General features: G+C 36.5%; 1 protein-coding gene and 1 long non-coding RNA gene across 23 annotated transcripts in view; both read left to right on the top strand.

Moving 5' to 3' along the window:
• LOC149651193 (uncharacterized) lies at positions 1 to 5276 on the top strand. 12 transcript variants are annotated; one of them, XR_016371127.1, is made up of 6 exons: positions 1 to 624; positions 728 to 1418; positions 1514 to 2631; positions 2709 to 2749; positions 2818 to 3095; positions 3169 to 5276. It is a non-coding gene; the product is annotated as an uncharacterized LOC149651193 (long non-coding RNA). The 12 variants fall into 12 exon arrangements; XR_016371123.1 differs by having other exon boundaries at positions 728 to 1031; positions 1090 to 1168; positions 1232 to 1418; positions 1514 to 3095; XR_016371119.1 differs by having other exon boundaries at positions 1514 to 3095; positions 3169 to 5029; positions 5085 to 5276.
• Positions 5277 to 5278: 2 nt separating this feature from the next.
• The window catches only part of LOC149651194 (lachesin-like), a 54389-nt gene continuing 46491 nt past the window's right edge, over positions 5279 to 13176 (top strand). For 3 of the 11 annotated variants that reach the window (XM_089848001.1, XM_089848011.1, XM_089848012.1), the window contains exons 1-2: positions 5279 to 7303; positions 7372 to 8172. In XM_089848001.1, the coding sequence (XP_089704127.1) occupies positions 8112 to 8172 (61 nt within the window). In that variant the 5' untranslated portion in view covers positions 5279 to 7303; positions 7372 to 8111. Of the gene's footprint in view, positions 8173 to 13176 lie in introns of all 11 variants that reach the window. The other 8 variants (XM_089848004.1, XM_089848002.1, XM_089848008.1 and 5 more) reach the window with 8 other exon arrangements.

The raw sequence follows: 13176 nt of genomic DNA on the forward strand, positions 1-13176 counted from the left end.
CCATATTCCTTTGTATTTTTATCTTTTGGCATCCCGAAAAACATGTTACGTCTTTGATTTTACCTTTCTTGGCTCTGTCTCATCAGTTTTGATTGGCGTAAATCACGACTTACTCGTAAGTAATCACACGACGGTTCGGGTATTTCACCAAGTGACATACTTGTTTGTTGTTATGATATTTATGCTATACTTTAAAAAGTTTTCCTATCTAAACGATGATAAAACTCTCTAATGTATTTTGTACGGGCGCCCAAACGCGGTTCATGCACACGAGTAAAATCGCGAAATTAAGCCGCTACCATTCGGGGGATCTTCAAATTTCTTTGTCGAGTATACATTTTTCCCCGGAGGTATAAAAGTCGTTTAGGCAAACAAAATCTACGGGGATTCGCGTTTTACAAACAAAAGTAAAGGTTACACTCTCTTCTGGTATCAAAAATACCAGCGAGAGATATAATCTCCCTTAAATCGACCTTTACGCTCGACATAGTCTTTATCAAAAGTATACGGTAACAGCCTTTGAAGTTAACCAATTCCGGTCGAAAGAGAAGTTCCTGAAAGCGCAATTTTAGCATCATAGAAAACTACCCTAACAATTAAATTCCTTAAAAAGTGAATTAAAAGGTCAGACAACCATTTTTTAATTTGTTAAGATATATTAAATATTTTTAATATCAGCTTACCAAAAATATGCCGTTAATTTTTTATTAATTTTGAATCTTTCTAGAGTTGGAGTGCTAAGCCTAATGCTATTTGTTTATATATAGACCGTCAAAGGGAATTGTGATTGGAGTACCCTATGACTGTTTTGTAAACAACATGCTTTTTTCTATCAAAGAAAAAAACCGTTTGGTTTAGCATATCACCTTTTGAAACAACCGTGTTACTTATTCAAATTTGATCCAACATATGTGCATCATGAAATAACGTGATTGTCTAGGGTTATTGCTTGAAATCGCGTATGTCATAGTCAACTGTAGTTTAAACTGGTTGTTTTCGTTCAAGCGTTACTATCAGACAGATAATACGGGGTCTTTCTCTCCAAAATTTTTAAAGTTTCGAACGTTCATTTATATTATTGTTTTTTAGATTTTTGGTAAACCATGGTTCCACTTTCATTAACACTACCACTTATAAATATTACTGTATTTTTCGAATCTCAAACAAAGTTAGAGAAATGCAACTTGCATGGTTCCACTTTCATTAACATTACCACTTATAAATATTACAGTAATTTTTGAATCTCACAAGAGGTCAGAGAAATGCAACTTGCGTCAAGCAATAGTATAGTCAACTTTTAGGGACGTTTTCAAAAACTTTTGTCTCGGAAGCCTCGTAGAGATTGGAGCAATGTTTACGAAGGCTTCTCTGTCGTATATATATATATATATATAAGTTCGTAACCAAAAATCATTGAAGTAAGGGCTCGTTATTCCAAACTGTGGTTTCCAAATGGGATTTATAAGCACTTTTTCGTTACGCCCTAAACCAGATATTCCAATTTTTATTTTAGCCACTATGAGGCAACGGCTGCGGGGGAAGTAAAGAGGAAGAGGTTGTTAAACTTTTTTTTGTGGCTTGGGAGCTAGTAGAGAAGTGCTCGTACTCCGGGGAAACCTTACAAGCGAACAAAGGGGGGAACTTGGGATAAAGAAGATTCTTAAGCCATGCCTTTCACAAGACCTTACTAAATGAGATGGTTAAGTCACGAATATAACAATAACTAGTGGATCTGGACAGTTTACGAAGCGTGAAACGAGGCCATTGTTTTGACTCCACAACCCTTAGTGCCACCGACTCTTGAGCAAAGGTAGGAAGTACTGCCGTGAAAGAAACGGCAGTCTTATCCGGTCTTCGTTCAGTGGTACTTTCATTTTTCTCTCTAAGTCGTCAACAGCAGACAGCTATACATTTCTGCTAATGAACGACGAACGGAAAAGACTACCATTTGTCACACCGCCGTACTTCCGGTTATGTTTGCACCCCTTGACGCCTCCCTACCGCCTATAACTTGATACCCACATCAGGAGCTTTTTTCAATTCATTGTTGAAGGTATGAGTGGGTAATCCTGTAACTCTAGTTATTAGTATATTCTTGGTTAAGCTATTGTTCCTTCAAGACAGTCCAACAGGATAGTATTAAAGGATATTTTTTGCATTGCAGTCTCTCTTAGGATGAAACTACCACAGAGCGCTTACTTTCGGTCAAAGAAACTCAACCTTGACACATGTTTCATGTGCTGAAAAAAAGGAATGTTGGCTATGTTTGTGCCTAAACCTTTCCTGTTTTCTAACCGCAAGTAACCCAACAACCTGATTGAAATTGAGACCATTAACAGGACCAAACCTTTCTCTACCCGGGTAGTATCGGGTAATTTTAAAAGTAAATTTTGGGTATCAGGACGGGTGTGCAGACCCACTCCCTGAACTGGTAGCCGCACACATCTATTAGGAATAGCTTTACTATGTTGCGCTCGGTTAGGTTTATTTCCGACTTAGAAATAACAAACTCTATATTTTAGTTATTTTTCGCTTTTATATTTAACTAAATTCGAATCAGGGGAATGAGAAGTTGGATGAAATGAGGTTTTGACAAAATAGAATTGGGGAATTAATTTGGATGGAATCGTGGTAAAAGTTTAAACAGATTTGACTTCCATCAAGCAAACTGACTCACTGTATTTAATGTCTGCGCAAATTTGTGTTAGACCCTTTCGAAAACTGGCAAACATGCTTAAGGAAGTTTATGGTGAGATACATTCTAAGTCAGGCGTGGTTCTAGGGTTTGCTTGTTGGTAATTGTTCAACTTGTTAAAGTGAAATGTAGGAAGCATCTGTGATAGAAGGCATTACGTAATGCCCTCCAGCATGCGCGCACATGGTGGAAAGTACTTTATAATATAGCCAATTTAGACAGTTTTGGTTCCATATTAAGTTTACCATTACTTTAAATTTTATTATACGAAAACAACAAATACAGCGTACCTAATGCCTTATAACACGGTACAGTACCTTAAAGTACAAGAACCTGGGCCTTGGCGATTGAATGTTTCGTACGGATTTTAGCGACGCTGTCTGCACCAAAACGAAAAGAAGTACATGGAGCTGAATGCACCTTTGTGAGTACGTGAACAAAATCAAACTCATTGGTGGATCATCAATTTTTAGGAATCGCCTATTTCAATTTCCTTCCTGTTATATGGAAGACATTCCTCAACCATGCCAATGTATTATAAACCGACTTTCGGTTCTTGTATTGCTGGGAAAAATGGGAATCCTGGAAGTGTCCCAAAGGACCTATATCTTTTCGAAACTCCTTTTCTATTGCCATTGAAAATCCCGAAGAAATTCTAAACATTTCTCATGGAAAAAATGAATATATTTTTTATTTTCGTTGGAAAAAAAACGTAGGAAGCCCAAAAATAAATCCAGGAAGCCAGTCAAATAAAAAAGACTAATATAACAACATTAATCCTTGTCGGGCTTAAAAGTCGCTAGATTATCCCCCGTAGTGTGTTGGAACTAGGATTTATCAAAAACTAGGGCTGTGCGAATATGGATACGTATACTATACTGTGCATTTTCTTAACATTGAAAATAATTGAATCATTTACTAGTTTTTGAATCAATTTATGTTTTTAAAATTTTTTAAATTAATCAAGTTTTGAAATATCAAAAATTAATATACTATTTCAAACGAAGTAGGCCTAATAAAATAAAGTAGGTTGGGAATTACCTTTATATTATGAACAAAATATGATTTAATCGATTAATTTAAAAAATGTTACTGACTTAATAGAACACCTGTGGATAATTTTATAATATGAGGGTGTGTATAATTAATATAAAATGAAAAACTGAAACAAAAAACGTTTATTCGCACACCCCTAAATAAAGTTATCAGTTCGGAGAATGTTTTTCGCGGCTAAATCCGCCTGTGCTTTGGGATTGGGGTGTTCGATTGAAGTTACTACCGCCGAAGGAGAATTGTCGTTCGATACAAACTAGCGGAGCGGTTCGATTCACGAAATGACGACCTAATGGATAAATAAACATTGGTTTAGCCATACACACTCTACCTTTCCTAGCCCCGGGGAAGTTCCGCTAGACACACTAGTGCAAGCGTTCAGTTTGTATTAGGCTAAAAGTGGCCACACCTTAATTGTAGGATCAGATAAAAATTACAAAACGTTAACGGAGTCCTTTGAATTTCTTTAGATTTTGTAAAAATGAATTTCTTTTCTCACAAGGTAATAATAAACTCCAAGGGAACAATTCGATATGTTACGGATCAGGGTATTGTGCGAATTTGCAAACCTGAAGCCTTTTGGCCACGCCTTCTTTTCTTGTCGTCAACTATCTTCTGCCGTGAAGAGATGGACCCTCTCCCTAATCCTTATTCGTTTGCTCATTACGTTTTAATTTCGTCATTGACATTTTTGTGAAAAAAGAAAATATTAGATTGAAAGCGGTATGGTTCTATATTCCCTCCAAGAATTCATTAGTTCCATACTCCGCCGCTGGGGGAGTTATTGAATAGCTTTGTCTTGGTCGTAGCTGAGTTTTTTGAAATTCCCGAGCTAGAGTCTATGTCACAAACGAGCTGGTACCTTGAAGTTAGACTACGCATGTGAAAATGCTTAGACCGCCCCATCTTTCTGTAACCGCGGAAGATCATAGGAAATTGTCTTTCCTCATATATAGTCGTCTTGAAAAGATAAAAATCCATGAAACTCAAGTTGAACAATCTTTTCACATCGCAAAAGATCGCCTTTAAGCACATGCTCGTCAGGTGAAAGACTGCACGGAGAAGGGATCTTTGTAGAATAAATGGGACGGATTAGAAAGAATTAAAACCACATTAAAAGCGGCTTCAATCTTTCTTACGGTGTCCCCGAGGAAAACTGGCCCGTACCAAAAAGGTTGAACTTTTCTTACCTATATTAATCGAAGAAACTTAACTGAATTAAGGAATGTATACCGAACAATGTTGCGGAAAATACAAAAAGTCTTAAAACTTAAGCACAAGGTAATAATAAAACTCCGAGGGAAGAACTTATGTATATTATGCCAAATTTGAACAGTTAAAGCCGTTCTTGCTGCACCTCGATTCTCGGAGAGCTGGAATTTCCTTACGTACGTTCACACTTAAACTCTCTTCTTTATCGTTTGTTTTGAACTAAGAAATTTTTAAAAATAGCGAATGTTAGAAGCAAAGCGGTGCGTTAAGGTGTCACTGCGTCTCGGTCGTGACTGAGTTTTGATAATTTTTTATCCTCACAACTTATATGACTAGAAGAAGTCCCTTGCAGTTGTATTATTATCTTTTTACTTAACCAACAAGAGCGAAGATGCTTTGTATGGTTAACTGGTATGCTAGCTGTCTATGGATGGCGGAGTTTTAATCTAATCTAGTAAGAACCCACAACCCTAGAGATTTCTGGAGATCCCGCCTTTTAAATGGGTCGCTGGGGTTTCCACTTCACTCGTAATTCCTTAGATGGGCTTCTACCTATCCTAGAACAAAGTTAAATTTACTTATTACCTCAGGAAAGCGCAAATCGAATAGTAATTATCTATTATCCATATTTTTTTAACGTTTATATTGCGATTAATTGTTGGAGGTAAAACAAAAATGACCGAAAGGCATTGGTAGCCTATATATACAGCATATAATTTGAGAAAGTCCTTTGTTTGCTTGTGTTATTGATCTTTATGCACAGTGACAATTCGTTATATTACGAAAAATTGGTCAGCGCTTAAGAGAGAGACGTCAAATATACAAGAGAGATTTTTATTTCGCAAATGTGGCTAAGAGAGATGCATACCTGAAATTGGCATGATTCTATTGGAAGTAATTGCCTCTCAGAGTTACGATGACGTCTCGGAGAGGTATTATACTGGACGGATGTGTGTCTGTCACCGCATTCGCAGTTGGCAAATCGGAGCAAACGTATATGCAATATCCGGGCCATGTTCGCAGTTCACTTAAAGCAATATTACATCTACCATATTACCATTATCGTCATTAGAGTTAAGATATACGCGGCGATCGGCCAGGGTTACGAAAAACGTCTAACCTCCCAATGGCAAGGCTTCCAAATAAAAGTTCACGCAATTGCGGGTTTACTTTCGACTTGTATACCATAAGTTTCGAAAAATTGTTAAAGAGGCATACGCTAGAATTCAAATGTCAACAATAGCTATGTTTAAAATGATTTTAGGAATAACATTTCTTAAAACTACTTAACTAGAATTAAGGTAAGTTAATGACGATTAAAATAATTAATATCCATTATATTTATTTAATTATTTAAGAAAAACCTCTTAATTGCGTCTCGACTCGGAGAGGTTTAATTTGGTTTCCCAACTTGTTTTATATGGTTCTGCGGTCTACTAGCCTCCATTTTATCGTTGGGTTTTTCTGACCTTGTTTTACTTGGTAGTAAGCTTACTTTGCTTGTGAATGCAGAGTTTTTTAGAGAAGCTTAAGTAAACAGTTTTCCTCCCCCCACCCTATCTTATATATATATAAATCCATATTTCGGTTCTAGCCCCAGTATATTGATTGTGCAAATGTTACAAAATCATTTGGTCCGTATGTAATTGTTTACGAGAATCTGCTATACTTAAATAAAACTAACTGCATCGTTTTCTTTCGCAGCAATTTGTATGATAGATGTATTTGAATCAATGCATAGGATATGATACACCAAATGATTTTATGATATGTACTGTATTTGTCAGCTGACTAAAGTTGGGTAATATGAACGGGCCTTTAGACCAGAAGGAACCAAAGATTACAAATTGATGTCTATATTTGATGGAGAAAGTCAATAACCAAAGATGTTCAATTTAAAGCCGATTTTTACATATTGTTGTCTATGTGGCATAGACAGAGACCAGAAGATGGTGGTGTTAGAAGTCAATAAGTACAAATCGGTGACTATGTGGGATAGACAGAGACCAGAAGATGGTGGTGTTAGAAGTCAATAAGTACAAATCGGTGTCTATGTGGGATAGACTAAGACCAGATGAAGCCAATAAGAATGTCACTTCTAAGTGATGCGCTGCTAAATTACTGAAAATTGGCCAACATTTTACCATACTTCGTTTGACTTCTACTCATATTGGCTTTGCCCGAGCGCCAAAATTCTGTTCTACGGAAATTTAACTAATAACAAATTGGTTGGCGAGTATCAGGTGTTTCTCATTAACGAACGTCATTACTCATCTCTTCAATATTTATTATAATAGATAATATTTTTTTTCATGTGGAGTCTCAATGGATTTTGCTTTGAAGGTATTCTTTTCAAATTAAACCAACCACAAAACCACATCCAGCAGGTTTAAAATCGACGAAATATTAAGGCACAGGCAAATCGAACCGAGAGAGTGGGAAGAGAAAATATATACGAGAAAGTGTAAGAGAAGGAAAAGGGACTGAGTTTGCGCTGTCCGCTATTACTTGTAGGCAAACTCTCCGATCACACCGGCACTGTGGCACACTCGCGGCTGGCTCTTCGCGCTCTGAACAGATGGAAAAGATTTATCCTCCGAGTTAGATGGTCTAAACAACCAGACGATAGCTTTACACATCAATGTTTTAGCCAAACCGGAAACGGAAGTAATATGGTATAAGATCAATTTTAGCTAGTACAGGTCAAAGTCTAATGATCAATTATCGAAGACAGGTGTAAAAAGTGATTTTAATACGCCTCTTCGTGAAAAGAACGAGGAGAAGTTTTATCAATTAAAAAAGAAAACAAACCTGACTTTAACAAGACCCTTTGAAATACGAAAACAAGATAAACGTTTATCAAGAATTATTGCGATTGGTCATTTTTAAATACTGTTAAATACTAAAGACGAATTTCTTGAGAAACTACCATCCGTAACAAGGAAACCGTATACAAGAGCATTGCGGTTTTATAAGAGAAAACAAGACCGCAGGGAGAATTTTTACTAATTGTTTTTCCGTTTGAGAAGTGATTCGTGACAGTTTCATTTGTTTGACAATAAACCAAGATGGGACAAACACGACTGTCGAGATGTGATTCTGTTTGATCGAAGAAAGTGAAACTGTCAATTCTCAACAATTAATTAAAGCTATGAGGCGAAGAAGATCAATTTACGCGATTACCTGCTGGAATATCTTATTTTGCACGCAAGGTAAGAATTTACCTTAATCAAAACTAGGCTTTTAAGGGCCTATTCTGTGGAAACCAAGCAAGATAATTATAATTACGATTAAATTAAGTCTCGTTAGTAAACCGTTTTTTATTTGCAATGAATAATGTGTCATGTGTCATAGCTTTTTTTTTTCCCTTAAAATACCCATGTTGTAGTGAACGTCTGCTCATTAGAGATTAATATCTAATTAATTACAAAGGGTATATTTACCGATAAAATACCCCATTTTTAAAAGCTGGCGCTAGAATAGAGTCTGTTGTTTGACCACGTTGCTTGTCACAAGACATCAATAAGGACTTCGTGGACTCGTAATGTTGAAGTCCTATCTAACTTATTCGCCACATTTCTAGCTTTATCTCCAGTCCAAACGTAGGTCCGGAGTTAATCTCCGCCTCTAAATTTCAACCAGCATCTCATTGGTTCTTGAAAACTCACGTCAGCGCGACGCGAATGACGAAAATTACGTATTTTCCGACTGAGGAGAGGCGCGAAATAGCCAGGCCTCCTTTTACGTCCCAACTTGTATTTTGAAAGGGGGACTGGGGCTATGGTGCGCGAATACTTACGCATCTTATAGCTTCTCCCTAATAAACTAGATATCACTTCTTGGTGTCGTAAATATTTCAAAGAGAACCATTAATGATCTGAATCATGGTTTTAAATACGACTTTATGATATTTAAGTTTAAGTAAATGGTCGTTAATAGATTGCGATGTTCTATTTATTTCGTAAGCATCAAAAGAGTTAAGTTTCAGCTCTGTTATTTTTCTATCATTAATTTCAGTGTAGAATTACAATACGATCGTGGGACGCCAGGAAGTGAAATATTCGAAAGGGTTATGTTACAAATGCGAAGCTCAGGGTCAAGATGAATATTTTCAAAGTCAGAAGTTAGGATGGAATTTTAACTTAATTAAAAACTGTTTTTGATTTTCTTGATTGGAGAAATTGAAACTTTTCTTTTCACTCCAGTTTTTTAATCTTAGTAAATGACTTAATAAAAAAATAAAGAAGACATTTTGCTGGGAAATTGGCCAATTTTTTTTTTTTTTTAGAAAATTATAAGATTGAGAGAAAAATATATTTACTATTAGAGTTTCAGGTTTCCATGTTTAAGTAGAAGGAAGATTTTTCTTCGTCAGTGTTTGACGAGAAAGTGTTGGTAATATGGCTTTGGTAAAAGAACCACGAAATTACATTATTCGCGTTCCTTTCTTATTGGCTGAAACTTTGTCCAATTGCAAATCAATTGAGAAAATACATAGCCACGCCTATTAGATTATTTTGCCCTAATATATTGAAAGATAGTACCAAAAAAGAAATTATAAGAGAATGATGACACTTAATTCATAACGCTTCACGGCTGTAGCAGTACTCTTCCCAGTACTGTAGCAAGTACTCTTACTAGTTTCTGTCATCGTTGTGACGTTTAATATCGTGAGGGGTTCGTGGAGAACAAAATAGTAGTTCGTAGTGTAATCTGCATTATTTAAATGAAAATTGTCGAAGTTATAATAGCGTAGTTCACTAGTTTAATCAAGCTATTCACACTGTAGCAGAAAACGTGAGGGTAAAGTTAAAGTTCCGTAATCCTTGAACTATTTTTGGTGTAAGTTCGTTTCACACTGTGTAGTTGCGCTTATTTTTGTGGTTGTTCAGACGTCCTGGATCCACATGGCTCCCTTCCCATAGTACCACTTACGAATAGCTATCATGCTTCAATAATTCCCATTCTTAATGCGTTTCGTTATTGGAGCAAGGATCTGTGGCAAGAGTTACTCCTGCTAAAATCGATTAAAATCCACCGAAATATTTTGGGGAATTTCATTAACGTTTTAAAGTATATTTTATCATTCTAAAGCGAAGGAAGAAAATCCACTTGTTTCAAATCTTTACGCTCCCTTTAACCTACTTCTTCCTGGAACCTTCATTTTGAAAATTAACTATCCAACAAAAAGGGGGGGGGAAAAGTAAATCTCGTTGAAGGCTAAAAAAACGAGTCGTATGACATTCTTTTTGTGCTAGGGGGCTTAGCCCCTTTCTTAACGAAGAAGTGTTAAGGACAAGCCGCGGAGGATGATGACTAAAAGCAAAGCCAGAAGTAAATGAAGGAAAGTTAAAGAATTCTTACTGTTTCTTTCGTAAATACAAGTCGAATGGTAACACCAATCGTTTGCTGCTTAAGGCATCGTAAGGATCGGCTAGACGCTATTAGATATAAAGATCTACAAGGAAAGAAAGGTTTATTGCCAATATTTGCTTGTTTACGCGTACTACGTTGCACTTGAATCATGGGTCTCATAAACCCTGAAAGAGATGGGAGAACTAAACGCTTACTCCGCAAGGGGATATCACAATTCTAGTTTAGCAATATTATTCTAAATTTTACAGCACCGTTTAAAGAAAATGTCGGCTCCTGTGGCACCCCTAGCATTCTGGCCGACCTTCTACACATTACCTTGCAAAAGGCAGGAACCAATCAGAACTCTTCCAGATATAAATAAGTTTAGAGCGTCTGTCAACTCCACCCCTCGATTATGGGAGCATCTAGTGGCATTTGCTTGAACTAAAGCACAGCGGAGACTTGCTTTAAAGCATGTCACGCGGATCTGTATTTTACCTAGTATATCGAGGCCACCCTGAATTTCATAGAGCACTGCATAAAGGTAGATGCCCGGGTAGAGGAATGTTAATGAGTGTAAACAACACGGTACTTGGTTTCCGAAAAAAAAAAAAAAAAAAAAAAAAAAAAAAAAAAAAAAAAATACTTTTTACTGGTCTGTTCACAAATTCCATGCACGTTAAGTTTTATTGTGGTGAAGCGTTTTTGTAGCCACTCAAATCTGACTTCGTCTAGTCCCGTTAATTCAATAACTACAACACCGTTTCAAATCTTATTCTGCTCGTTTAGAAATGCTCATCTGTAAAGCCGTGTAATAGTCCATTTTTATATTTCGGATTACAAAATAAATTATTTTCAATAGACCCAACCAGGGGTAGATTTAATTTTAGAGATAGGAATAGAGAACAGAGTAATCTGGGCGCGCGTCAAAGTCCCGGACCCCATTCCCCGGACAGGGGGGTATGAAAGAAGAGGCAGGTCATAGCGATAGATGTAAAAAAGGATTACGTATTTTTCTCCGTTGCCGTCAACAACGTCATCAAAACGTAGTTTAAGTGAGCCAATAACATAATTTAAAGTTATCGTTACGTGTTGGAGGGGGAAACAAGCAATAAATTGAATTATGCATTGAGGTAGTCAGATAAAATTTTCGACTTATAAGGATATATTAGGTTCGGTGAAAAATAAATAGGTTGAAACTCATCAATTTAGGACTAAGGTCGGTCTAGTCAACCACGCTTTAATGAGCTCTACAGGTCAACTCAGTTAATTACGAGCACCAATTTCAGAGATATCAAAACAACGTCAGCTGACAGATTTTTTCTAATTTTCGTTTTAACATAAATAGAAAATTCACAAAGCTTTGGCGACTAATTAATTTCAGTTTGGATTTTTATTTTATATTTTTCGGTTAATCGAGAACAAAATTAAAGTAACAGGCGGCTCCGTTATCACCCCTAGCATGCTGGCTAATCTTCTGTACAGGAATTTTAACTTGCCAAAGCCAGGAACAAATCAGACCTAAAGCACTAGGTCTTATTGGTTCCTGCCTTTGGCTTAACTAGCCTTTACCACTTGAGCTTAGCCACTGTGTAGTAGAAAAGCCATCTTTAAGTGGCATCAACGGAGCCGACCTTTGCTTTTAATATTAGATTTCTCGATGAATCTGTTTTGATAAGATATTTACTGTATCTCCGAATGGAAAAGAAGTCCTGGTAAATGTAATTCCGATTAAAATTCTTGCACCACCAATGGATTTTGGGTTATAGCAAACGTTTTGTATCGTAGATTTTTCCAAGTTTCCCCTAACTTCGATTAATTTACATCTGGTTGGACATCAGTTCCTAAGAGTAGCTAGTACAACTAAAAAAGTCTTAACAATGAATAAGACTATCCTGAACAAAATCCCAAAGAAAATCTCCCATGACGAAGGATGAAAAAAATATTGTACCCTTGGTGGACGCTCGAGGCGTAGTCCCTTCCATTATTACTTCTTTTCATTACATTCTAAATACACCGAGGGGATGAAAGAAGGCGATGAAAAAAGAAGAATCGCCACGAAGATGAAAAAAGCCTTGTTGCAAATCCTAGTCAGCCCATCAACTTAAGGAAGTAAGGGTCGCATTGTTTACATTATACGGCCCGACCGCCGTGCTAAAAGAATGGTGAGATTCGTGGTAACTGCCAACTTCTGCAGCTTTTATACCCTCAAAGCCTCAAACACTTTTATTATAACCTTGGGATGGTTGAGCAAATTTTTGTAGGTTGTGCATGGAGGAAATTTTATAGATTGTTTAAGGATCTTTTATAGATACTTGAGGATATTTTATATATGCCCGAGGATATTTTATAGATGCCCGAGGAAATTTATACTTGAGGACTTTTATAGATACTTGAGGATCTTATATATATGCCCGAGGAAATTTTATAGATTGTTTTGAGGACTTTTTATAGTTACTTGAGGATCTTTTGTAGATCCTTATCATCCTTGAGGATCTTTTATAGATAAACTTGAGGATACTTTATATATGCCCGAGGAAATTTTATAGATTGTTTGAGGGAATTTCTAGATACTCGAGGATATTTAATAGATGTTTGAGGAAATGTTATGTATGTTTGAGGCAATTTTCTGGATGTTAGAGGTAATTTTCTAAATGCTTCAGGGGATTATATAGATTGTTCAGGAAATATTCATGAAGTTTGATCAAATAGATGTTCGAGGAAATTTAATAGATGCTTGTGTCAAAGTTCAAGTTATGTTGGAGAAAACTGAAAAAGAAAATTGCTCGCGGAAAGTTCACAACTTGTTTGCATTGCCTCACTATCAATTGCTAAGAATCTAGGGCACTAGCCTGCTGCGT

This window comes from Phalangium opilio, unplaced genomic scaffold (genome assembly GCF_054372755.1).
Source record: "Phalangium opilio isolate 3A_F unplaced genomic scaffold, DU_Popi_V2 ptg000082l_1, whole genome shotgun sequence".
NCBI classification, from domain to species: domain Eukaryota; kingdom Metazoa; phylum Arthropoda; class Arachnida; order Opiliones; family Phalangiidae; genus Phalangium; species Phalangium opilio.